A 26,296-nucleotide genomic window follows, 5' to 3' on the forward strand; every position below is an offset into this window, starting at 1 on the left:
AAAGTAGTTTGTTGTGCTGTCCTTTGAACCCATTTGCTCAATTCATTGGGGGCTGTGGGTTATTAAAGAGATTTAGAAAGTACTCCTGGTATTACTTGAGCAGCTTGTATTAACTTCTCTGCAGATTCTTGCAGGCTTCTTTTGAAAGAAGTGGGGTTTTTTTGTGTTGCTCTCAAACAGGTTTTAGTCCCTTCCAGACGAGAGAGAGCCCTGAACTTGAACTGTGCCCTTTGAGTAATATGAAATGACCAAGCTGCAAAGACTCCTGTTTTTTTCTTAGAAGACACAAAAGGGTCATTAAAACAAGTTTAGCTTTAGAGGCGTGTGCCAGACAGAATGGGTTTAGAATGGCTTTAAAAAGTAGCTCATTTTGACAATGGCTGCAAAGTGGAAGCACAGTTCTGGAAGTGAATGGAACTCTTTCAGGATTTTGGGATGCTGTGCATGTAGGAATTGCAGTAGTGGGCTCCAGAGAATGACTGGGTCTTTAACTCAGGCTTTAAAGGATGAGCTTGTGTGGTAGAGCTGGTGGTGGAGTGCTGGAAGCAGGCCCAGTTGAGAGTCCTGTTCCTCCCACAGATCGCTGCAATGACCACGACACCAAGACTTCCTACAGGATTGGGGACACCTGGAGCAAGAAGGACAACCGTGGGAACCTGCTGCAGTGTGTCTGCACCGGGAATGGCAGGGGAGAGTGGAAGTGTGAGAGGCACACGGCCCTGCACACCACCAGCACTGGTAAGTGGGACATCATGGCATGGAACATAGGGAAGGGGAAGAGGAATGGCGTGTTTTGACAGGTCAGGACTTGGAGCTGAGTTGTTCCATCCTAATTCAAGTGTTTTGGAGTCTTGTCTGGGAGAGATCAGCAGCAAAGAGGGTCAGAGTTCAGAAGATGCTCCTTGTTAGTGCGTGTGGAGATAAGATTAATTGGTACCTTGTTCCCACGCACAAATGGGGCTGGCACAAACAGATGGATTGCCTGCACAATCACAGGGCAGTAAATCACATCCAGGGCCCTGCATCCACAGGAACTATCTTTGTCTTGGGAGCATGGCGCTCCAAGTTAATGTTTGAACTTTATGTATTCGCCTCAGGGTAACTTTCTTGAAATGTCCTTTATTTAAACCCCACTGAGACCATCTGGTTTCTTTGACATGATAAATACACCTACTAATGGCTGAGCTTTAAAAACCCAAAAATGTCAAGGAATGTATACAACGCTGTTTAGTATCTGTACATGAGATAGCTTGTAATTTCGGTATGAAATATTGCCTAGTTTATGGATAGCATATTTTTTGTGCCCAAGGTTTACATCTTCAGCTCCTAAATTCTTTTTTTGTCATTTTAAGGATCTAGGTTTCTTATCAGTAAGTGCAATGTAGAACTTCTGTTTTCCTGCAGTGCCTGCACTAAATTTTTCTTGGTAAATGACCTTTAACTGTTTGGTACCATCAGGTTAACTTAAAACTCTCAGAAGGTCTAAACTTCAAAATGACTAATGCTTCAAGGATGCCAATATTTTCAAGGGTTTCCATTATTACTTCCCCTACTTTAGCAGAGCTGAATTTGTGGAGGTTCCTGTGGGAATCATTAGCAAAAATTCCTATGATGTAGACAACAAGAAGCCTCTTTGTCTCTCAGTATTATTTCAAATGGTAATGTGCTAAAAACTTTGATTCAAAATTATAAAATTGCTGAGTAAAAGAATACATTTTAAGTTTATTGTTCTTGTTTCTCAATGAAAAATTCAAAATTAATCTTTTTTGCCTTATCTCCCTACTCCCTTGGTAATTTTTATTCTCTTGTCACTGATCTTGATTTTTCTATTCTACATTTCCTTCAACTAATTTTTTTGCCCCCAAAATATTGTTTTCCAAACAATTATATGCAAAAGAGTTTCTAAATGCTTTCTAAAGGCACTCTACAGGGTTGAAAGCCAGAGGCTGTCATTAGCAGAGAGGGGGAGTCGTTCTTCTAATTTTGAAATTTGCTAAGTGGAATAATTAAGCCGCGTCTCGGGAAGCTTAAGAGCGTCGCGCCTTCCGTCTGCTGGAGTGCCCGAGGTTTTATTATCTCAGCACTTAATGGCAGCCTTCTGTTGCTGAGCTTTGAGTGCCACATGTCCCTTCTGTCCCGTTGTGCCGCAGGCTCTGGCTCCCCCAGCATCACGAACGTGCAGACGGCGCTGTACCAGCCGCAGCCACAGCAGCCCCAGCCCCAGCCCTACGGCCAGTGCATCACCGACAACGGCGTCGTCTACTCGGTGGGCATGCAGTGGCTCAAGACACAGGGCAGCCAGCAAATGCTGTGCACCTGCCTGGGCAACGGAGTCAGCTGCCAGGAGATAGGTATGAGGTCTCTAGGACTGTCCTGTGGCTTAATTTCCAAGTAGAACATGGAAATTCGTGTGCATGTCAGAAGTGTCCTGTGACAAAGACATACTGGAGAAAGATGCGGGGTGGCAAAGAAATGGTTTGGTTATTGGAAGCTTTGTTGTTTAAGGCAGGAATGTTCCTCAGTGAGCTGTATGCAGCCTGCTGAGGGGAAACAGAGCCCTTGGGGAGCAGCACCCTCTATGTGCATGTCAGAAATGTTCTCTGAAGAAGACACACTGGAGAAAGGTGCAAGAGGGAAATAAATGGTTTTGTTATTTGAAGCCTGTTTGTTTAGGGCAGGAACGTTTCCCAGTGAGCTATTTATAACCTGCTGAGGGAAACAGCGCCCTTGGGGAGCAGCATTAATAACTTCATTCAAATGGAGCTGCAATAATATATGTTTGGAAAAGAATGTGGAGGAATGCCACAGCTATGGAGCTGTCTGTTGGTGTGTATTGGCCCGGCTCCATGGCAGTCAGTGTGGGTTCCCAGCAGCCAGCAGCTTGGCCTGGAGGGGCTGTTGCTGTTTTAGAGCCCTGTAATTTGTGAATTGCTTTACACTGCAGTCTAATGCTGTGATGGTCTTTTTGAAGCTGTGACCCAAACGTATGGTGGCAATTCTGATGGAGAGCCCTGTGTGCTGCCTTTCACCTACGATGGGAGGACTTTCTACTCCTGCACCACCGAAGGCCGCACGGACGGGCACTTCTGGTGCAGCACCACTTCCAACTTTGAGCAGGACAGGAGATACTCCTTCTGTACTGAGCAGAACGGTGAGCTCTTCTCACTGGGTCTTCACATGCCTGTGACCCTGGGGGAGGGATGGAGGATGGAGCAGAGGACACAGGGACAGGCTGCCTGACCAATTCCAGCAGTCTGGAGGGCAGCAAGGCAGTGCTGTGAATGGAGGGCTGCCTGGTGACAGAGCACTTGTATGCTCTTGGTGTTTTTGGAGGGTGCTACAGATGTACCCTTTGAGTCCTGTTCTCTGAGTTGACCCTAGAATGGGAGTACCTGGTCATGGTGGAGCTTTGGCCCAAGGGATGCTTATCTTTGGCTTTGCTTGGGTGGATTGCTTCAAGCAATGTCCATATTAGGCTGCAAAGAGGAGGATGTCCATGGAGTACAGTTTGTGCAGTCCTGTCACTCCCTCCATCCTGGATATCTAGCCAGGCTGCCATATATAGCAGTGCTCTTCATGTGCTTTGTGGTGACTGATCAGGAGCTGGGGCATGACTAAGGCAGCAGCACTGCCTCTTGTCTGTGGATGGTCAGTGTTCACAGCACAGATCTGTCTACCTGTGTGGTTGCACTTCCTGGAGTGCCTGTCAGACATCCATGGAGCAGTGTCCAGGCAGCTTCTTGGGATCTGATCTTGGAAAGAATATTTCATGTTTCCACATGAAAATGCTGCTTCCTACACTGCATAGACACTTTCTTTAAAATTTTGTTCTACTTCGGTTGTTTTTTTTCTGCTAAAAGTCAAGCCTTTTTCTGCAGGGCATATAATACTTTACTTTTAAAAAACAAATAAACTAACCCCCCAAAAAAACACCCAAACACTGTCCCTGTCCATGTACAGGTTCATGTTTTAGAGAGGCTTCTTGTGATACACTGTGAAAAAGAGAAATGTGATATAGAAAAATCTCAGTAAATATCTTGTTGCTCTCCGATATTTGTTAAGCAGAGTTGCTCAAGAGGTGATTAGTTCAGGTAGATTACAGCCCTCTTTCCAGTGCTGCTTGCAAAACATGAAGCTTCCAGCCTGCAGGGAGGTTTTGGCTTGTCCTGTTGTACCTAACTGAGCTGTAACCCTTTCCTGAGGGTGAAGGCTTCCCTTAGACCTGAGGGGCACCACTGGAAAATAGCTTCAGGGATAGTACAGGTATGCTGAGAGCTATGAGTTTATTTCATTCCCTAGGCCTTGGGAGAAGGCATTTGCAAAGCTTCTTCCCAAGCACAGTAAGCTTTGGTTTTCCCTGCTTCCTGGGAATTCCCATGGCTGGCTCTGCAGCTCATTCCAGAGCAAAGCTTGAACTGAACTGACCTCGTGCAAAGCTTATGTTTCCACATCTGAATTAATTAAAGCCAAGAAAAGAGGCCTGTGGATTATATACAGGGCACACATGGGAAAAAGTAGTGCCAGTGGTTTATTTTCCAAGCTCTTCCATGCATGCTAAGAGAGAGTGCAGGCTGAATTTGCCTCTGTTCTCTTCTTTTTTTGGTACAGTTTTGGTCCAGACGCGGGGTGGCAATTCCAATGGTGCTCTGTGCCACTTCCCCTTCCTGTACAACAACCGCAACTACACGGACTGCACTTCCGAGGGACGCAGGGACAACATGAAGTGGTGTGGAACCACTGAGAACTACGATGCTGACCAGAAGTTTGGGTTCTGCCCCATGGCTGGTAAGGCTGAGAGCCATAAAGGGCTTATGGAGCACCTCTGTGTGGCTCTTTGAACTGGAAATGGAAGATCTCTGTCGTTGATTAGATATTGATGACTTCTAATGAGCTGAGTCTCAGCCCAAAGCTCTTTAAGGCATTTCTGAAGTTTTCTTTTGTCCTTTTTTCCCCATTGACTACCTCTAGCAGAGATGTAGCAGTGCCAGGAGAAGGCAATTTTCATTACTTCTGTGCTACAAGCCAGTGGTAGGCATGCTCTTCAGCTGGTGCAAACTGGTGTAGATCTGCTGGAGAACCTAAATTTGAGTGGGTGCCCAAAATTTCCTTGTTAAGATGCAGAAACCACTACCTGGTATGAAGGGGCATTGAAAATGGTCTCAGTCCTCAAGATCTTGTAAATTCTGGCCTCATAAATATCTTCTTGCTTTCTTCTCCAGCCCATGAAGAAATCTGCACAACCAACGATGGTGTCATGTACCGCGTTGGGGACCAGTGGGATAAGCAGCATGACATGGGCCACATGATGAGGTGTACTTGTGTAGGAAATGGCCGTGGAGAATGGACCTGCATTGCCTATTCACAGCTCAGAGGTACTGATTTTCATGTTGGTATCACCACTTCAGTCGGAGTGGGAGGTGGCAGAAATTGGTGTTCTTTTCTGTCGTTGTGGGTTTGAGCCCACACTCAAGAACTGTTGTTTACTTTTTGGAGTAGGAAGGGGATTAGAGGAGCTGCGAAGTTCTTGTCTTGTTTATGTGCTGAAAAAGTATATTCCAGCCTTTACAGGCTCTGAAGCAGAAGCAAACCTTGATTGTCTTGATTGTGATATCCCTCCCTCCTTTTGTCTGCATTTAGGAATTGGCAGCACTGTGACTTTACAGAGAGCTCAGTATAGGCACCTCCCCACCTCAAGAACAGACAAAACTCCAGACTAGTCTGTAGTTTGAAAGCAGAGCTGTTGTGTTTTATTGTTCTGCAGTGAAATTTTCGATTCCTCTGTGCTGGATTAGCCTTTTGCTGGCTAATCTATATGAAAGGCTGGCAGGAAAGCATGGAGATTACTCTTATTTATTTACTCATTTGTGCGAGTGGTCCAAGTGGAGAAGTACTTAAGCAATACCAAAAAAAGAAGACTTAAAAGCACAGACATTTGATCATCCTACAGCTAGCTCACAGCATTGGCTTCATGTCTGGAAAAGGCAGGGGGGTTGCTGTCAAGAGGCCAAGAAAGGACTCTTTTAACACCACTGCTGAAGTGGGATATAATTTATAGGGAAAGGCTCGCTCAAGGGCTTTGGAAGGGTTTTTAATGTGTTCCCTTCAGCGTGAAAGGCACTGCTCAAAGTTCTGGGCTGTGCAAGTTTCCACTCACACAGCTAGTTCTCTGCAGTTCCATTCTGGAGCTGAAGTGGTCTTTCTTGATGAGGAGAGGGTAGAGATACTTTGCTTTTCCAAAAGGCAGAGGTTATCTGAGTAGAGCTGTTTCAACACAGCAGCCAGACCCTGGCGCCTGCAGGAGAGTGAGTGCTCCTTGGTTTATCCAGATGCTGTGCCCATGGTGTGGGAAAGTATCATGGGGAATAAAATCATGGGAATCATGGACTCACTTCCCCAAGAACAGCTGGTCCAGGATTGACTCCAGACCTGAACTTGGGTCTCTTGGGTCCCACTTAACAAAACAACTTGCTTCTGGGCTTGTTTTCATGTTTGTTTTGTCTTTCTGCTCCTTGCTGTGATTAGACTGGCTTTAGGAATTCTAGGCCAGATCCCAGATGGACATGGAACCTAATAGAGTGATGCCATTGTACTGCAGCATGGAGTCTGGTTACTGTGTTATGAGGGAAGAGTAGACTGGTAGGCACCAGCAGCATCTTGTGTGTAAAAGATCAGCCTTTACCTTCAGATTACTACAGGGGGAGCAGAGATACCTAGCAGAATAACATCATGAGGATGGCTGTACTTCTTCATTGTATCTTCTTAAATTTGGAGCAGCCCTTTTCTCCTTGTGTAGTTGCAGTGGTTTGTGGCTGAGGAGTTTCAGCTGAGACGTTCCTCAGAGGAGATGGTTGGAGAGTGAGTGGCAGTTTAGAGTTTTGTTCACATGTGGAATCTGTCTGATGGATCAACGAGGCAGTTCTGTAGCTGGATTGTGTCCTACAGACCTCTTTTCTGCAAGTGTTGCTTATTTGTGCAGTGCTGACAGATGAACTCAGGAGGAGGGCTGTGTGTGCAGCGCTGTGAGGGTCACAGATTACAGAAAGGAGGGCTCCTCTGGCTTGGATGGAGCTGGTCACAGTCAGTCTGTGTGCTGATCTAACAAGGGAATGATGTTCCAGGCAGGGTTTCTGTCTCAATGCTTAGACTTATTGCTGATAAACTCTGTTCTCTCCCCCAGACCAGTGCATTGTGGATGGCATCACCTACGACGTGAACCAGACCTTCCACAAGCGCCATGATGAGGGGCACATGCTGAACTGCACCTGCTTTGGCCAGGGCCGGGGCAGATGGAAGTGTGATCCTGTTGGTGAGTCACTGGCTGTCCCTCTCCCCTTGCCAGACACACTGTGTGGCTCTGTACAAACTGGCTGTGTGAGTTTGAGCCCAGTCTTTGTCCACTTTCTGTCCTCAATTGTACAAAAGCAAAAATAAATGCAACACTGCATTTGCTTGAGGGTAAGTGAAAGGACATTTGTTAATTTAAGAACATATGCTTGGGTTATCACACGTGCCACAGAAGACTGTGGCAAGCATATGTTGTAAAATGTAGCAGGTTGTGGTAGCAGGGCAGTTAGCCTGTGGTCATTTGGCTGGATTCTGGTACCTCAGCTGTCAGCTTAGCAGGGCTCTCAGCCTGAACACTGATAAAACATGCAGCTGGGCCCTGATGCTAGGATCAATTTTCTTGCCTTTCTCTATCCTAAAATCTTTCAGAGTTTTCTCCCTGAAGTGAGGAAGGAGCACCACATATATTAACTTACCTTGGACTGAATTGATTTTTTTTGGCTGCTGTTTGTTCTAGCAAAGAGAAAGCTCAGTATGAGAACATGTGTTAATAGTGCTCTGGAGGTTAGCTAAAACCATCATGATTCTCTGCAGGAATGAGATTTCATGTCTTCTTCCTCTCCCCCTTCCCTAGCAAACCTTGATTGGAAGATAAGACCTGGCTGTTTGGTTTGCAATTACTAAGTCCAAGAGAGCTTCAAACTATTGCCAAGAAAATCTATTAGAAATTGCTAGTTGTGAAGCTGTGCTTTATTAACAGTAGTATCTGTATCTGTTTACTCAAGGAACATAGATTGTAAAGCTCCTGAAAATTACTAGTTTAAAGGAAGGAGTGGGGGGAGGATTTCAGCTATCTGTATAAGTGCAATTAAAGTTTTAATTTTGTTGGCTCTCTCTAAACAAAGCTCTTATTTATCCAAGCAAACACAATGCTGGTTCTCACTGAAAATTTCCGTGGAGCCAGGCATACATGCAGTTGTCAGAGTTGAAGTGCTGTACTGTGCTGTATTTACACAAGTTCAGCTGATTTCAGGATCTGATCTGTGCTCCTTTGGTTTATACAGTGGTAAATCTGGAAAGATTCTGCTGAAAATAAAAACATTCTGGGGACTATTAAAACGTAAATGAATTCTGAAGGCAGGAGGAATTTTTGCCTTTGATCTTGAGAGCAGCATGATTTAGCTTTGGATGAGAGATGAACTCAATAGGCCAGGGCAGAATTCAGCTCCAGTGTGGATGAAAGTCCTTCTAGAAGGAACACGCCACTGAAATGCATCACAGCTGAATTAGCCCCCTAATATCCAACTTAATACATGCAGTGCTATATTAAGAACCTTGATTTGAGACTCCAGTTCTGTTGCCACTTTATGTACCTATATTTGCAAATAAACATCAGTGCTGCATTTCTTTGTGTAAAGTCTTTAGGGACTTTTTCGTAGCTGTTCCATTGTTTCAGTAACACCCAGTGTGAACTGTCCCTCTTGTGCCTCCAGACCAGTGCCAGGACTCAGAAACCCGCACCTTCTACCAGATTGGAGACTCCTGGGAGAAGTATGTGCATGGGGTCAGGTACCAGTGCTACTGCTATGGCCGTGGGATTGGAGAATGGCACTGCCAACCTCTGCAGACCTACCCAGGTAAGAAACCCAGCAGAAAATGAACTCACTTGCTGAATGAGACCTGAGGAAGGCCAGCTTCCCACCCCTCACCTCTTCAGGTTTCTGTACCTAATGCATTTTGGTTTCCTTTTGAAACAGAACAGATTCTCCTTGTCCCTTGGCACATTGCAAGCATGTGTCAGAGGTTTATAAAGAGGGGTTCAAGCTGTTTGCAGCTATTCCTGAGGCCAGGGTTAGTTCAGGGAATGACCCTCAGTGCACACAACAGCTTGGGTTTACATTGCCTCTTGGTATTTAGTGATATCGCATGTGTAATCTTCATCTTACATTTCCTGAAACTCACACATGTAGTTCTTCCTTTTCCACTCATTACAGAAGCAAAATCCACCATGGGACATAATGTTTTTCCTGATCAGTGCCCCGAAGACATTAAATATTTGATCTCTTGTTTGTCCAGGCAATTCCAGGAACTCTTTATAGGGATGGGCAATGCCTGTTTGTTGGTTGTTCAGCTTCAGTTCCCTGAACAGAACATGAGGGGAACCTCTCTAGTTTCCTGTTTAAGGTTGCAACTGCCACTGTCTTAATCTGAATAAGATGAAGTATTAAGGCTTGCTGAGCTTCATTTACTCCTGTTGGACTGCTTAAACAAACATCTCCCTGAGCTATGTGAAATATGCATGCCTCCAGCCTGCAGACCAGGCTTGGGGCTGCTTTAGACACAAGAGTGACTGAAAATGTGTAAATAAACCAAATGTAATGTTTTTGAATGTAGGTTTGGGGTTAGGTGAGCTTTGAAATTTTCTGCCTGTGGGCACAGGTTTGTTTTTCTAGAAATCCTGTTAAATAGGGAACAGGTATATATGTTACATGGTTATCCAAATAAATTATTATTAGAAATGTTGGGAATGGGGTGAGGGTGCAGCTATTTAATGGCTTAAACACTTTCCTGCAGATTCCAGGGATCCCTTTGCTGGGATTTTCTGAGAACTAACATGAGGACAGTGCTGCTGAGTGTTCAGTGACACCTCCCCTGAGGGAGGGACTGAAAAGAGAACCCATAGGATCATAAAACCTGTCCTTCTCTATTGGAGAGCTTGTTGGAGGAAATAGGCCTGAGCCTGACCTAGCTGAATGCAGTCAGTAGTCTTAAGCATTAGAGCACTGCAAAACTTGTATTTTCATCAGTTCATGGGCCTGTTTTGTCTCAGGACTTCCACCTTCCCTTCTGTGTGCTGAAGAAAAGTCTCACTATCTGTGGAGTCCTCCACAGAGTCATGAAAATTCAATGTTTCAAATGAACTGATTAAGAAATTTAGTAAAACAGTAGAAGAATATACCCTCTTTCCAGGGTATATTCAGTGTCAGATCAGAAATGTTTCCCTCACCATGCTGCATGATTAGACTTGGATTTGGCAGATGTTTTTTATCAGCTTCCCTGCTGCCATTGCAGGAGATATTAATGAAGAAAACAGTTACTTGCTGAGAACTTCCCTCCATTTCTTTGAACAGCAAGACTTTGCTTTGCAGACTTTTTCTCTACTAGACCTCTCCCATCTTCCACTTCATTGGTAGCTTAGAGGACATGGACCCAAGGAGTGCACATTAACTTCCCCACAGAATTTATTCTTATTCACTGGTTTTCTAGGTAGCAATGAAGGATAGAAAGACAATAGAACTGATTTCCTGTGTATAGAAATACTATGTGAGCCATGCAGCTTTCTTGCTTTTTGATGACTCCACAACATCCCCAGCAAGTTAAAACCAGCAATTCTTGTTTTCAGGCTCAACTGGACCTGTTCAGGTGATCATCACAGAGAGTACCAACCAGCCAAACTCCCACCCCATCCAGTGGAATGCTCCTGAACGGTCTCACATCACCCAGTACATCTTGCGCTGGAGACCTGTGAGTGCCACATTTGTCATCATTTGTTCCTCAAGAGTACTTTATTTGGCTTTTTCTGGTGTCTGAAGGAAGTGGCTGACACAATTTCAGCAAACTTGAGTTGCTTATTCAGTGTCTTTGTCCTCTTGAGGTCAACAGCTCCTCTTGAGCATCAAGGAGAGCCAGTGCTGTATAAACACTTAGTGTTTTCTTACCCAAATTTCACTGGTTGCTGTGTTCATGAAGTATTTTATTAAACAAAGCACTAGTACAGCAAGCAGACAAGTTTATATACTTAGGAATGTAAATCCTTGTGGAAGTTTCTTCATCCAGAGAAATGCTGTTTTAGTAACATGTGCACATCCAGAAACTACGGAGATACATTTTATTCTGTTAATGTGGAGGTAAAAATGACTAAGATATGAAGTCATAAACAGTTTAGTGTAGGATTAAATAAACAATCACTCCCATCTTCTCCAAAGTCTAAACCAAAACTGGTTAACCACAGCTTGTTGGCTGGTTCCTCTGTGAGGAGTGATTTGGTTTAACCCAAGTAGATGAGCTGCCTTCCAGCTCCACTGGGTACAGTTTAACAAAAGACCACTTAATAATTAAGAGCATTAGTACCTCAATGCTGTCTGTTATTAGGAGAACAATAAAGGCCCTGATCCAAAGCCATTCAAGGCACTCAAGTCTTTTTACTGATTTCAGTGTATCTTGGATGAAGGCCTGAATGAAATGGACTTTAAAGCGCTGGAGTACAAACCTCAGAGGATGGAGCATTATTTTAAAGCTTCCCATAGAGTTCAAACACAGGGTAGAAGGGAAGAACCTCTCTGTATATTGTTTTCAGATGATGGCTTAGAGTTATTATGAACAGGCTTCAAAAGTAACTTCTCCAGCCACTACTTCATGCCTTACTGTGCTTTCTGTGAAGGAATGCATTGAATTTATAACAAATAATTCTTCTTTTAAAGGGTAAAGTTCATCTCTAGGCTGTTTTTAGTTTACCCCTGTAAAACCTAGTAACTCAATGCCATTGGTCCTGCTTCTTGGCATACTTTTCTCATCTCCTTTGACTTGATTCTGTCTGTGCATTAAAGCCATTCAAGTCATAGCTGTGTTTGAATATTACAGTGAGTAGTGACAACACTGCAGGTTAGATCACTGGATTGCCCTGCTTGCAGCCTAGGGAGTCTCTCACTATCTGAGTGTCCTTTTTCTTGCAGAAAAACTCAGGAAGGCAGTGGAAGGAAGCCACCATCCCTGGCCACCGGAACTCCTACACCATCTCGGGCCTGAAGCCTGGTGTGATTTATGAGGGACAGCTTATCAGTGTCCAGCAGTATGGCCACAAAGAAGTCACCCGCTTTGATTTTACCACAACCAGCACCACAGCAGTGACAAGTGAGCTGAGCAGGGGGACATCCAGGAACACCTCATCTCCTTCACCCACGTCCTTGATTTGTGCATCCCAGTTAACACAAAAGTGTAGTGATATTTAATGCAACCTTTTTCCTCTCTCTGGTAGGCAACACTGTTTCAGGAGAGACAACTCTTCTTCCTCCCGTGGTTGCTACTTCAGAATCTGTCACTGAAATCACCTCCAACAGCTTTGTTGTCTCCTGGGTTTCTGCTTCTGACACCGTTTCTGGATTCCGTGTTGAGTACGAGCTGAGCGAGGAGGGTGATGAGCCACAGTACCTTGGTGAGACAACACTGTGTGTGCCAGAGCAAAGCAGTGCCCACAGCCAGGGCATCACTGCTGTGTGGCAGTCAGTAGAGCTGGTGTGAACATCACAGTGAGCACCTCTCTGTCCTTCAGAAGGATTTAATGAGGCTATGAGAGTGGCAGGAGCAGCTCGGATTAAAAACTCAGTTCCTTGTCTTTTCTCCATTAATAGCTGTAAGAGAGCAAGGCAAGTAAACAGCAATATCCCCTCAGAATACTGTCCCAGAATTTGGCAGAGGAAAACTGCCTGAGCCAGGAGTGGTGGATGAGTAATAACTCTGAGTTGATGAATTATTCTTTTCATCTCCATGAATCTTTGCTCTTTTTTTTCTCTTTTTTGTTTATTTTTTTTATTTTACAATCATGTAAAGTTAGTGGCTTCCACAGCATCCTGAAGTGAGCAGCAGTTCAGATGAAAAGAGAACTAAATCTGTTTTTTTGAACCTGCCTCCTGGCTAATTTCCTTTGGCATACCTTTGTCCTTCCATCACAATGGACAGAGAGAAATCTTTCCCAAATGCCCTCTCTTGGCTGCTTGTTATCTCATGGACATCTCATGTTCCAGTCTGCTCTGTCAGTTGTTTTGTTTGGGTCAGATCTTCCTCATCTTGGATAATATGGCAATTTAGCTGATCTGGGAAGCTGGTTAAAGGCACTGGGCTCAGACACAGGAATTGATCCTGGTTTTCTAACATTTACTGTAGAGCCCATGGCAGCACTATGTGTAATGTCATTTTAACTTCTTTTTCCTAGTTTTGTGTCTTAACAGTGGTAATAGCAATGTCTCACCTCAAGCATTTGAAGTTATAATAGTTATTGGAACATGAGTGTGGTGAAAGAACATGACAAAAAGAACAGCAATCTCCTGACCTAATAATTCTCCCTGGACTGTTGCTCCCCTGAGCTCACAGGCTTGGACACTGAGCAGAAGTGGCTCTTGTGGGGACTGCCAGCACTGTCACCAACTTTCTTTCTGCCCAGACAGCTGAGCTGTGCTGTGAAGTAGCTCCTGAGTTTGTCTGTCTACAGACAAAGGTTTAGAGGCAGATTGAAAGGCAATTCCCAGTCTCTAACATGCTTGGTTTCAGTCTGGTCAGCAAGGAGCTGCTTCTTGTGGAGTTTTCTACATCTGGCACGTAGGTGGACATCTGGGAGAAGGGAAAGAAGTTCACCAGTTCTCATAATGTCATTCTTCTTCACTCATGAGTCAGTGTTTCCACATAACCTACTCATGTGAAAGTTTTTCCATATATTTCTGTACTGGAAGTTCAACAGTCAGGGTATGAAACGAGTATTCAGCTGAGATGGCTACAGTGTGCAGGGGGCTGCTGCTCAAGCTGCCCTGCAATATCCCACAGCAAGCCTTGCTGCCCTTGGTTGCTGATCCCAACTCTCCACACAACTCTTCTGAGGTGAACCAAGCACAGGAAGACTGTGCTTCAGCCCAGATTAGAACAGACTTCTCAATTATTTCATTTGGAGAGACAGCAAGAGGATGGAATTGCTAAAACAAATTTTTGTCTCCTGCCTTCCTCAGATCTTCCAAGCACAGCCACTTCTGTCAACATCCCTGACTTGCTTCCTGGTCGCAAGTATATTGTTAATGTCTACCAGATCTCTGAAGAGGGAGAGCAGAATCTCATCCTGTCTACTTCACAGACTACAGGTATGTGTGGTTGGCTGTTCCTGCACTTTGAAAGCTGATGTTACTGTTTGCTCAGGAATTTTTTGTTGCCTCTTATGCTCACACTTGCTGTCCTCCTGTGTTTGTTGTCTTAAACAGCTCCTGATGCACCACCCGACCACACAGTGGAAAGTGTGGATGACACATCCATTGTCATCAGCTGGAGCAGACCACAGGCTCCAATCACAGGTTTGTCCTGTTGGAATGCATTTATTTTGCATTATTGGTAGAATCTGAAATGTAGGTGAAAAGGAAAATGAAATATAACTCTGGGACAAAGGTAGTGCAAAATTCTGCCTGGTCAGAGACACCAGCTGGAAAGGACATGGGCAGTTCAGCATTTCCTTGGCTTTGGTGGCTGAACCAAGCAATGCAAAAGGCTGGATGTAAAACAATTCCTTCTGAATTTGTGTTAAATAAAAACAAGCCCCAAGACCTTATATTTGTATCTGTCATCCAGACCATCCCATAGTGAGCATGAGAACAGCACAGGGCTAAATCCACATGTCAGACCTCAGAGGGATTCTAACCCAGGTCAGATGGTGCTTTGGAAGGTGGTGTGAGTGTGTGGTCTGTAATGGGACGTGAGCACAGGCAGGCCACAGGGCCTGCTGAAGTTCAGGACTATTTTTACCAAAGCTCAGGAGGGAGATCAGCTCAGCCCTCATTTCTAGCATTCTTTGTGCTTACTGTTTGTGCTGAGGATTGCATATTTCTCTTGCTTCAGGCTACAGGATTGTCTATGTACCCTCTGTGGAAGGCAGCAGCACAGAGCTCAACCTGCCTGATACTGCCACCTCTGTGACACTCAGTGACCTGATGCCAGGGGTTCAGTACAACATCAGCATCTATGCTGTGGAAGAAAACCAGGAGAGCACTCCTGTCTTCATCCAGCAGGAAACCACCGGGGTCCCACGCACAGGTAATGCTCATCTTCTGGGTTTCAGTCACTGAGGTTGCTGTTGCTAGCTAAGGGAGTGCTTAAATGAGCTCTGTTATGGTTTTGTGGGCTTGAATTGTAAGTTTCACTGTATTGAAGTTCTGTAGTAAAATCATACTTACTGATGCAGTTAAAACACCACTCTCCATTAAGAGGGATGTAATTCCCTGGGATTGGACTGCAGGTAGGTCTTGCATTGCCTGCAGAAGAGAGATCAGTTTCCCAAGTTATCTTAGAGGATTTCTTAGCAGAATCCCCCTGAAGTGCCTGGTGTATCATTTTGACCCAGCACTTGGCTCACAGATTTTCAGGGTTATGTACTCAGACACCACAAGTCAATGTTCAGACTGTTCACCTGACTTTTCTCTCTCCCTTCCAGCCCTACCCAATATTTTCCTTTGCAGTCAGTGGGGATGAGAGGTTGCTCAGCATTGACTGATGTGCCAAAATGACTCCATGAGATCTAAACTTGAGGCACTCAGTATTTGAAAAACTTCTGGTTTCAGGGTTCTTTAAGTATCCACTTGGACTGAATAACCAAACCAAAAGAAGGGATAGTGAAAGAATTGGGATTTGATGTGGTAAGCAGTGGAATTTCATGGTCCTGCAAGTTGCAAGCACGTGTTTGCAAATGGGAATTTACCAGGAATGAACTCAGCTCAATGATTTTATGGTTTGGCTTCTGCATCTTCCAAAAATGTGCACTGGTTAACCTTAGGGCAGTATCAGTCAGTGTCTCAAGAAACTTAATTTAAACACAGGAATTCAAGGGTGCAGCACTGTGGCCCAGCACTGAGGGAACTGCATTTTGCATTTGTCTGCAGTAAGGCCAGATCAGCCCCTGTACTTGTTTAATTATAAAAGGTGGATTTCAAGTTAATCACTGACATTCAGAACATGCTGTGGGTTTTGAAAACCCTCTCTTTTAATTTTAGAAGGAGGTTACTGTTTCCAACCCCTGGAGTACTTTGTTTCCCCTCAGGCTTTGGTTCTGCATATACTTGAAGTTCTGTAGGATATTACATCTGGTCTTTCAGTTTTCTGTCACAGCAAGATACCTTCTGAAGACATAGTAAACTTTGAAGTAGATAGTGATGTTTGGAATTGTAGTCTGCTTGAATATTGTCTGGAAATGTTTGTAGGTGTGTTTACAGTGAGGTTACCCTGACTTTTTAATTTGGTAAATATTCTTGGGTTAGCCGTCGTTCAAGCAAAATTAAGGGGTTTTTTTCCTTCCATGGAAACCTATAACTTCTCCTCCTGCTAAGGACTCCCCCTGACAACTGTTGTACCCCTGTGCTTTCAGATGAAGTGCCTGCCCCCAGAGATCTGCAGTTTGTGGAGGTTTCTGACATCAAGATCACCATCATGTGGACCCCACCCCAGAGCCAGGTGTCGGGCTATCGGGTGGAGGTGATCCCTGTCAACCGCCCTGGCCAGCACGGCCAGAGACTGCCCATCACCAGGAGCTCTTTTGCTGAAGTCATTGACCTGATCCCAGGAACAACCTATCTCTTCAAGATCTTTGCTGTAAACCAGGGCAGGGAGAGCAAACCTTTGACTGGAGAGCAAACCACCAGTAAGTGTCTTTCCTCCGTGCTTTTTTCAGCCTTTTGAAGCATGGATTTCTCTGTCGCTTGGAGAAATGTATAAACAGAGCACTTGAAGTGCAACAGTTCTAGCCCAGGAGGTATCCCATCAGTAGGATGACAGGGCTGGGAATTCACTCATTCTAACAATGATCTCTTCAGCAGATTTATCCTCCTCCAGGGCTTTCCAATGGGAGCTTAAGTCTCATGGTGCTTTAAAACAATTTTGTGTGGCTGGAATTCAACTTTTTTATTACTGACTGAGAATTGATGGACCCTGCAGTTCTTTTACAGCACAGATCACAGCCTGTGACTTCTATATTTATTTTTTTCTTTTGCTGGTACCTTAGGGCAGATATCAGTATGACTTAGAAGCCTTGCTGAGATTCCTCTGAAAATCCCCATCTCCCTTCTGACAGCTCCATGCCTATCTGGCTCCCCTGGCAGCAGTAGCAGTTGTGCCTGCACATTCAGGGAAGGATCATGCAGGATCCCTCAGAACCTGATTGCTAATGATCTAGTGGCAGTGCAGCACCTCACCAGTGTGAGGAGAAATGCACTTTGTCAGGCATTGTTTTTTGCTTTGCAGCAGTGCAGAGAAGAGAGAGGAGCAGTGGCTGGGCAAGATGTAGGTTTTCTGACGGAAGAGTAGGAGTTTTATCTGGGTGGTTATCTCCATTTTTGACCCAAGAGGAGCAGATCAGACAGAACATGGGACATGGTTTGTTTGATCAGGTCCTGTTTATTGGGTAATAGAAGGTTAGATGTTCTTTGGCTTATTGAAAAGGACAAAATTCAGTTATGTGCATCTGCTGCTCTTCTGCTACTTTTCAGCAAATAAGAGCAACTTCTGAGAACCCATCCTGGCCCCTTCTTAGTAATATGAAGGGGGAGGAAAGGAAATGGGATAATCTGTGAATATAGCCATGCTTTTTGAGGAATATCCTTACTTCCATCCATAAAGTTATGAGCAATGAATAGTGCCTGTCCCTTGACAGTGCAGGGAGAATGGGATCCTTATGTCCATCCTTTGCCATAGGTGGCTAATTTGAGCCCAGCACAGATGGTGTGAGCACCCTCCCTCCTCTTTCAAGCGAGGCTTTCAAAAGCAAGGATGCGACTTAGGAATCTGAACCCTCTTGGAATCATTTAGAACAAGAAGGGCTCAGTTCCCAGCCAGATCTGTATTTTTTTGTGGTTGTTTTGAGGAGCCTGGGCTAGGTGTAGGGTTCCTCTGAAACTCCACAGAGAGGTGTACATTGGAGTATAGACATTTAATTCAGACAGCACAGTGCCAGTCACAAATGTCTGGGATCGTTTTCCATAGGCTGTGATCATCTGCTTAACTGCTTGGCCTAAACCACATTGCAGAAACTATTCACATAAATTGCATCCTGTAATCGAAAGGCCTGGGAAACAGAAATCATTCAGGGTTCCCAAGGAAAACCCTGCAGCAAAAGCCTCTTCCCACGGAGTAAATGTGATTCTCTTTTTGCCCTTCCGTTACAAAGCAGTCTACAAATAAACTCCGAGTGTGTGTGTGTGGCTTTTTAATCTTCCCCTTTTTCCTCTGGTATGGGGAGAGGAAGTGATAAAAGCCTAATAGAGCTGGCAAATTAAATTGTGCAGAAAGGAGCTGACTTTAGGCTACACATTTTAAGAAGATACAATCTTTGTCAGATGGGACTTAGCCCAGATCTAAGTACCAGCTGGGGATAAAGTTGACTTTCAGCCTATGGGTTGGAGATGGGCTTAAGCCGGGTCACACTCATCCTTTTCCTTTTCAAGTCCTCCCCAGTTTTTTCCAGTGGTGGAAGAAGGAAGACCTCACTTCCTTTTTCCTCCCTCCTCAAAAATGGAGAGAACAACTGGGGAGAAAACAAAAAGGGCAAAACAGTTTTCACGCTGAATCATTGGGATAGTGATGAAAACATTAATTTTTTTTTTTGCCAAAACATTACTAGTCCAGAAGGAGAAAAAAACATTGATCAAACCTCACTGCTCTTAATTTTAATATCTGCTTAGAACCTAGAAAAGGTGGGGAGGCTTGCCATGTGAACATTGTGAGCTCCTTGCTGCAGCCAGTGGTACCAGACCTGCTGTGGGGGCAAATTCCCCTCCAGAGCCTCACCTTGCCTCAGCCGAGGGCGGTGACATCTCCACCAGTCACTGTGGCTCCAGTGAAGGAGCTGTGCTGCCTCAGCCTCTTGTTTATGTAGTTATCTGGGTTATCAGCTTCAGCAGCTTCCCAGGGGCACTGATAAAAAGGGGAGGAAGCCTGGTAAGAGCTGTTCCCTGAGTCCCAGGGAACATGCTTGGAATTGTTGGATGGTCGGTTCCATGGTGTGAATATTTTTAAGTAGATCTAGGAACTGGTTTTCTGCAGAAAGTCGCTGACTACTACTTATTTTGACATTCAAATGACAAAGTAGGGGTGGTTTATTTTGGGAAGGGATTTTGAGAGGACTGGGCAAGCATTTAAAAGAATAAATCTTTTTCATGGAAAAGGGCTAAAATTAGGTTTCTGTGCTTACACTGACAAGTCTAAACTGAGCCGGTTTTTAAAAAATGCTCAGTGCTTATGAGAAACTATTGAAATTCCTGAGTGTGTTGGGGTCAACCTTTAGGCTGCCTTCCCCATGGGATGCAGAGGTGGCAGCGACCCAAATCAGTGCAGCCTGGAGTGCTCAGGTCTGCCTGTCTCAGTGTATTAATGGATGGCACCGAGGCGTGGATGTAGAACTGAAATAACTTCCCAGCTCTCTCACGGTCCCACCTTCTCCCTTCCCTTGTGTTGCCCTCCCACAATCCATCAGAAATACAGGCCCTGGTTTGGAAGTGAGGTGGAGATTCATCTGGGAGGCTGATGTGTGTTGTGCTTTGCCTCCCCAGAGCTCGATGCCCCCACCAACCTGCGCTTCCTCAACACCACGGAGCACTCGGTGCTGGTGCTGTGGACGCGGCCCCGCGCCGTGATCACGGGCTACAAGCTGACAGCAGGGCCCACCAGGGGAGGGCAGCCCCGCACCTACAACGTGGGACCCTCTGCCACCAAGTACCTGCTGAGGAACCTGCAGCCTGGCACCGAGTACACTGTGTACCTCGTGGCCGTGAAAGGCGACCTGCAGAGCAGCAGAGAGACCGGCGTCTTCACCACGTGTGAGTGAGACACACACACACACACCACACATTCTGCTCTGCCTTTATGCCCTGCCCTTCTTCAGAACTTGTGCTGAAAGTGTCTATTGTGAGCTGATTTACAGGGGCAGCCTTTTGAAGTAGCGTGCCAGCAGAACGGCTTGGGAAATGCTCCTTGTTGTTCTTTCTGAGCTCGTTGGCAGGAAAAAGAGCAATTTGCATCAAAAAGCTTTTACTAAAATACATTTCAGCTTTCCTGGTGATTAAAAACAAGAGGGAGAACTTACTACTGGTACCTCACTTTTTGCTTAACTGGATGTCAGAGAAATTTAATTTTACTTTATCTTCCTAATTGTTTGGTTTTGGCATGACAAATCAAGGAGAGAATACAACTCCCTTTAAAATGGGCAGGGAATAATTAGTCTGGTACTTACATAAAGCTGAAAGCAGTCATTTCTCAAGCTCAGCCATACCATCTAAGGCAGTTCAACTGCAGTTACCCAAACTGACACAAACATAGTATTCTATGGGGGTTTTTGGGTTTTTTGTTTTTTTTTTTTTCAGTCATCTGTATTTGTGATGCTGGTTTGGAAGAAAGATTAATCAAATTTTGGAAGGAAAGGGAGTTCTGTAACAAACCCCCACATACTTCTAAAAAGAACAAATGGATCCAGTATTTAAATAATGATGATGCCATCACATAAACTAGCAAAACTCAGAGCCACCCAAACCCAGAACCACATCCTCTTTTCAAAAGAGAATGTGGTTTCTTTTAGAACAATGTTATACTAAAATAAGGGCTCAAACTTTTAATTAGAGTACCATTGTTGACATTGGCAAGGTGCTTTTTGCTGACAGTCTTATCTATAAATATCCCTCAAGTAGAATGTGATTTGATATCTTAGATTTAATATTGCCTTCAAATTCTGGCTTGTCTGAATGAAACCAGTCCAGTTTGAGACTATGGATTTGATTAACCAAGCCTCTTCATTAATAACACTAGTAACAAGGTCATTTCAGATTAAACTCAGTGTTTTCATTTGGGCTGATTCTGGCATGCACAGAGGCTTTGGCTGCTGTGTGATGCTTCTGACAGATGTCACTGAGACCACAGATGCCTCAGACTGACGTTGGCTTCTTTCTACTGACTTCACAAGATGTTGGTGAGGGATGAGATGGTCCTTGCTGGGACAGCTGGGTGACAGACAGGGTGTGATATTCTGCTGATTGGAAGGCATATGGTGGGTGAATAAAAAAAAAACAGCTGAGTTTTGAGGAACACTTTAGATATCATGCCAAAAACCAGCATTCCCCAGATTCTTGGATCTGGATGCATAGAGGATCATGCATCCACTTGAGTATTTTTGTTTGCCTCAGGAATAAAAGCCCTGGCTGTGATTAGACCACTTGCATACTGTGTCTGTCAAGCCCAGCAGCAGACAAAAATCATCTGTCAGATCCCTTCCAAATCACTGGATTTTCAGAAGTGATCTAGTTCAGCACTCATTTCATACCTCTGGCTATTTGTGCTGCTGTAGATCAGGTTTTCAAAATCTTTGGAGCCATCACAGCAGGTAGACTTGAACTCTGGTCAATTCACTCCACAGATCAGCCTGCTGGCTCTGTTCCTCCTTTTAACACAGAAGTGACTGAGACCTCTATTGTCATCACCTGGACACCTGCCCCAAGGATTGGTTTCAAGGTAGGAGGAGCTAAGTCCTGTGTTGGTTTTTCCTCTTGCTTCAGTGTGGTGGGGAGGGCAGATTAAAGCCATTTTCTATGGACTGTGGTGAAGATGGCAGCACGAAGGGGAGCAGTGCAAAGGGCCTGTTGCTCACAGGGAGCAGGTTTAGGTGACAGAGATCAGTGCAGTCACAGGGTTTCAGCTCAAGTGGGACATCTAGACCACAAGTTACAGGACTAACAGCTGGAGTTCAGCACGAGGGCCCATAGTGCTGCTGCTGGGTGGTCAGTCAGGGTGCTGGCAGCTTGTGGCTGAAAAGCAAACGTCTGTGCCCTGCAGCTGGGAGTGCGCCCGAGCCAGGGTGGGGAGGCTCCCCGGGAGGTGATCTCCGACTCCGGCAGCATCGTCATCTCCGGGCTGACCCCCGGCGTGGAGTACACCTACAGCCTGACAGTGCTGATGGATGGCCAGGAGAGAGAGACCCCCATCGTCAGGAGAGTCACTACACGTAAGGCACCTGCTGTTCCTCCATCATTCCTTCTTCCACTCCCCACTGCCTTCTGCGAGGCAGTTCTGCTCTTGCCTCCCTGTCGTGGTCTGGTTTTTCTTTTTGGTGCATAGGTCACAGTAGCAATATCCAATACAGGGTCACAGCTTCAGGGGAGTATTGCTGGCTAATTCCAGAGGTTGAGGATATCATGGGGAGAGGGGTGCTGAGGCAGCCAGCAGGATTCTCAGTGCCATCAGTGACCCATTTGTCTGAACACTTGCAGCACTGGCTCCGCCGACCAGCCTGCGCCTGCAGTCCAATCCTGACACTGGCATCCTGATAGTCTCTTGGGAGAGAAGCACATCTCCAGGTAACCACGTGAACTCACTCTCTGCTCAGACCTCCTCTTGTAGCAGAATGCTAAGGAACACTTCTTCTGTGGTGCCTTGTAATTTGATGGGAAATTAGCTGTTGATTAATTTAAAGAAAAATGTACATGTTTCTAGATATGCTTAAGGATATATTTCACAACTAACTACAGCTTGTCGTAGGACTCTTAATGATTTACATTCTGTATAAAATCCTGTTTTGGAGCATGAATGTGTTAGAATATTTCAGCTGTTTTAAGGATTTGATGGATTTCTTCAGGTATCTCTAGTGGTTGAAAAATAGTCTGAGGGAAGGAAAGCAGAATGGACCACAAAGATTTGTGGAAATGACAAATGGAAAGTGTGTGGAAGTTCTGACAGTGTTCAGGATGAACTCTTCTCCCACAATAGCTGATGGCAGCTGCACAATTGACTCCCATAAAAGCTGTATTGAAAGTTTTCAAAAACCTGTGTTGGTAGCTGAATCTTTTCCTGACAGAGTCCTGAGAGAAGTTCCTCTCAAAACTCCTGAGATTTTTGCTTTGGTGAGGTCTCAAAAGGAACAGGAAGCTCATTTTGGGGTACTTGACAAAGTAACCTCTTTCCTGGGCCCAGGGTGGCAAAATCACTTGTAAAATGTCATGTGTTTGCTTCAGCTGTTGCACTGAGGACTGATGTAAGTGGATCCATGAGGAAACTCTTGACACTGGCCTCTGTATTTCAGGCATCAGCGGGTACCGTGTGACCACTGCTCCCACGGATGGGCAGCAGGGCTCTACCCTGGAGGAGGTGGTGGGTGCAGATCAGACCACCTGCACCTTTGAGAACCTCAACCCTGGCGTGGAGTACAATGTCAGTGTCTACTCTGTCAAGGACGACCAGGAGAGCCTGCCCATCTCAGAAACCATCACGCCAGGTAACGAAAGGATGAGCAGCAATTTCAGCTGCCCAAGCTCAAATGGCTGAGCCTGAGAGCTCTACAATGCAGAACTTGTTTTAGTGTGCTGGTAGAGGGCTTAGACTTCACATTTAGTCTCAAGAAGCAGAATAGGCACCTTCCAATGTGTGACAGAACTTCTTACACCCGTGTACTTCTCTGCATGGGCAGCCTGTGTTGTGCTTCACAGGCTGGTGTCAGCACATGGATCTGCTCTATCAGTACACTGAGCTGGGCAGCAGCAGGGATTTAGCTGAGCCCTGAAGTGCCCCAGCATCTGGAGCACAGCTGGTGGGAACAGGAAGTAGGTGAACAGAGGTATGAGTGGGAAGCGAGCACAGGAGAAATTCTGGCAGCACTAACAGCAGAAGATTACTTGAGCACAGTGGAGAGGAAAGCTAAGATGGAAAGGTCCATCACTGTAGCACTTGAGGCACACTGTGGTGTGTGCCACCTCACATGACATCTGTGGGGACTGCAGAAACAGCCTCTGTAGCTGCAGTAGCAAAATCAATATGCATTTCCCCAAATGGTTGCATTTAGTTTTCCTTTGTGAGGGCTTTGTTTGTTTTTGTTTCTGCTCTGAGATGATGCCAGCTACTGTGTTTTCTTGCTCTTGTAACACTGCTTTAAAATTTCTGTGCTTCACTGAAGTGCTGTGTGCTCCCTGGGGTGAACTAATACTGTGATGCTGCATAGTTATGCAGTAATAGCTTTAGCCCTTCACCATCTGCTGGTGGGGCAAAGCTAAGAATGTATGTGTCTGGCTTTTACAACTCTTTAAAGGTGATATGGTACATGCATTCCATGTGGATAAACAATTATTTTACAGAAAACTGGCTCTTTTTTGGCACCTATTCTGTAAAATAAGTGTTTTCCAAGAAAAACATCAAAATAGAACAAAACCACTATTATTAAAGCAATATTTCTGTCCCATAATTTCTTTTCAAACTAACTTGTAATGAACAGAATGGACACAGAGTCCTGCATCTTTGACTCACTGATGTCTGATCCTGAGTGAGGAAGAGCATCCATTGCTTCCCACTGGTTTCAGGATCACCCTGATAAAGTTACACAGCAAAATCTTGTGGCTTAAGTCAATACCAGTTTATTGACTTGAGCAACTGAAGGTTTGGCCATTGTCAATTAAAGATGCATCTAAAGTTCCCCATTCCCTGCCCAATTCTGCTGGTCCTAACATGCAGGAAATGAGCACCTTTGCTAATGGAATAATATCAGTAGGGAAAACAGTCACAGCTGGGCTTATTTTCCCTACAGGAATTTAGGTGGCATCTAAAAGGTCATTAAAGGGCATTCTTTTTCAGAGACTAAAATTTGAAATTTTATCCACGTATGTCAGGCTCTTGGCCATGCCATATGCTGGGCATGACCTCTGAATTTGGGGATGTTGTCACTCTGACAAAATTAATACCATCTAAAGGTCATTTTTTAACCATTTCCATGTTTCCACGGAAGTGTTCTGTTACTTACTGTTTCACATCATCTGTTTTTAGCACATAAATTGCAGCAGTTGCTTGGTAGGTAGAAGTTGAGGAATTCTGGGCCAGATCCTCAAGCCATTGCAGGGATTTGAGGCTTTTTTCCAAGTGCAGCGTAAATAGTTCAGACAGTGGATGATCTACCCTGGAACTTTGTGAAGGTTCTCACTAGCTGAGGGTCTGATTTAGCCTCTTCAAGTGAGTTTATGATCCCAGTGTTAAAAGTTAGATTCACCATTTGAGCAAAACAAGAATTTTAGAGGGTCAGTCAACAGAGTTGTTGTTTTATTTACCTTTTAGTAAACTTAGCTCTCTTGTAGAAAGATAAAAGGGCTGTGTTTTTTCTGCTTCTATTTTTGTCAGAAAATGATGGGTCTTTGTGGCTTATCATTGCTCCAAGTAAATTTGTTGCAAGTTAAGTGCCTTTTGTAGGGCTCTTTGAAGATTACATGTCTAAAGAGAACTGGGGTTTCAGCTTCTGAGGGGATGGGGTTTCAACTTCTGTCTGCCTAGAGAAGCAGCTGGAGACTGCATTGAAGGGTAAATATAAGAAAACAAACTGAAAACAACAAAAGCAAAACCACAACAAAAACCACCCCACCAAAATCCTTCCTTTTCCCCCAAACCCCAAGAGAAACTGTGCATATCACCGCAGTTGCTTCCCGAGTTCTGTCGATGTTAATAGTGACGAACACTGCTTTTTTCTCCCTTGTCTTTCTTTTGCCTCCGTGTGTCTCTGCCTCTCCCGTTTGCTCTTTACCTCATTAGAGGTGCCCCAGCTCACTGACCTAAGCTTTGTTGACATAACTGACTCGAGCATCGGCCTGAGGTGGACCCCGTTAAATGCCTCCGCCATTATTGGGTACCGCATCACAGTAGTTGCAGCAGGAGAAAGTGTCCCTATTTTTGAAGATTTTGTGGACTCCTCAGTAGGATACTACACAGTGACAGGCTTGGAGCCGGGCATTGATTACGACATCAGTGTAATCACACTCATTAATGGCGGAGAGAGCGCCCCTACCACTCTGACACAGCAAACGGGTGAATTTTGAAAACTTCTGTGTTTTGTGACGTGGATGGTGTCACTGGCTGTCACTGGCTGCTGGGTGCTGGGGCTTTGTCCAAAGAGGAATTGAGCCCCTCGCTGCAGGGAAGCCAGGCAGACCCAGCTGGCTGCTTTCCCCAGATGGCAGCTGGGGATGGATATGGTGCTGCTCCTTTTTGAATTGGAGGCATTTTAATACCATGAATGACTGCAGACTTGCCAGGCTCATTCACCTTCTGCTGTTCAGATTTCCAGGATCCAGTTGGAATCAAGAGCCTGAAACATGAGCTGTGTGTTTGCCAGACTTTAAAACTGTGATTCCTCAAAATAGGATTGCTGAAGGGCGGAGCAGATCAGTAGACACCCTCCAGCCTTGACAGCTGTTTGAGCTTCCAGCAGCCC

At 45.0% G+C, this 26,296-nt stretch overlaps 1 protein-coding gene across 5 annotated transcripts in view; it reads left to right on the forward strand.

The window, feature by feature from the left end:
- FN1 (fibronectin 1) overlaps positions 1 to 26,296 on the forward strand; it is a 51,565-nt gene that overhangs the window by 6,117 nt on the left and 19,152 nt on the right. For 3 of the 5 annotated variants that reach the window (XM_064433584.1, XM_064433583.1, XM_064433585.1), the window contains exons 6-25: positions 580 to 738; positions 2,151 to 2,351; positions 2,972 to 3,151; positions 4,609 to 4,785; positions 5,220 to 5,372; positions 7,178 to 7,306; positions 8,778 to 8,921; positions 10,688 to 10,809; positions 12,018 to 12,195; positions 12,320 to 12,496; positions 14,058 to 14,186; positions 14,304 to 14,393; positions 14,932 to 15,126; positions 16,451 to 16,723; positions 19,626 to 19,892; positions 21,479 to 21,573; positions 21,895 to 22,063; positions 22,329 to 22,415; positions 23,138 to 23,329; positions 25,618 to 25,890. In XM_064433584.1, the coding sequence (XP_064289654.1) occupies positions 580 to 738; positions 2,151 to 2,351; positions 2,972 to 3,151; positions 4,609 to 4,785; positions 5,220 to 5,372; positions 7,178 to 7,306; positions 8,778 to 8,921; positions 10,688 to 10,809; positions 12,018 to 12,195; positions 12,320 to 12,496; positions 14,058 to 14,186; positions 14,304 to 14,393; positions 14,932 to 15,126; positions 16,451 to 16,723; positions 19,626 to 19,892; positions 21,479 to 21,573; positions 21,895 to 22,063; positions 22,329 to 22,415; positions 23,138 to 23,329; positions 25,618 to 25,890 (3,390 nt within the window). The remainder of the gene's footprint in view (positions 1 to 579; positions 739 to 2,150; positions 2,352 to 2,971; positions 3,152 to 4,608; positions 4,786 to 5,219; positions 5,373 to 7,177; positions 7,307 to 8,777; positions 8,922 to 10,687; positions 10,810 to 12,017; positions 12,196 to 12,319; positions 12,497 to 14,057; positions 14,187 to 14,303; positions 14,394 to 14,931; positions 15,127 to 16,450; positions 16,724 to 19,625; positions 19,893 to 21,478; positions 21,574 to 21,894; positions 22,064 to 22,328; positions 22,416 to 23,137; positions 23,330 to 25,617; positions 25,891 to 26,296) is intronic. The other 2 variants (XM_064433586.1, XM_064433587.1) reach the window with 1 other exon arrangement.

Source organism: Passer domesticus, chromosome 10, assembly GCF_036417665.1.
Source record: "Passer domesticus isolate bPasDom1 chromosome 10, bPasDom1.hap1, whole genome shotgun sequence".
NCBI lineage: Eukaryota > Metazoa > Chordata > Aves > Passeriformes > Passeridae > Passer > Passer domesticus.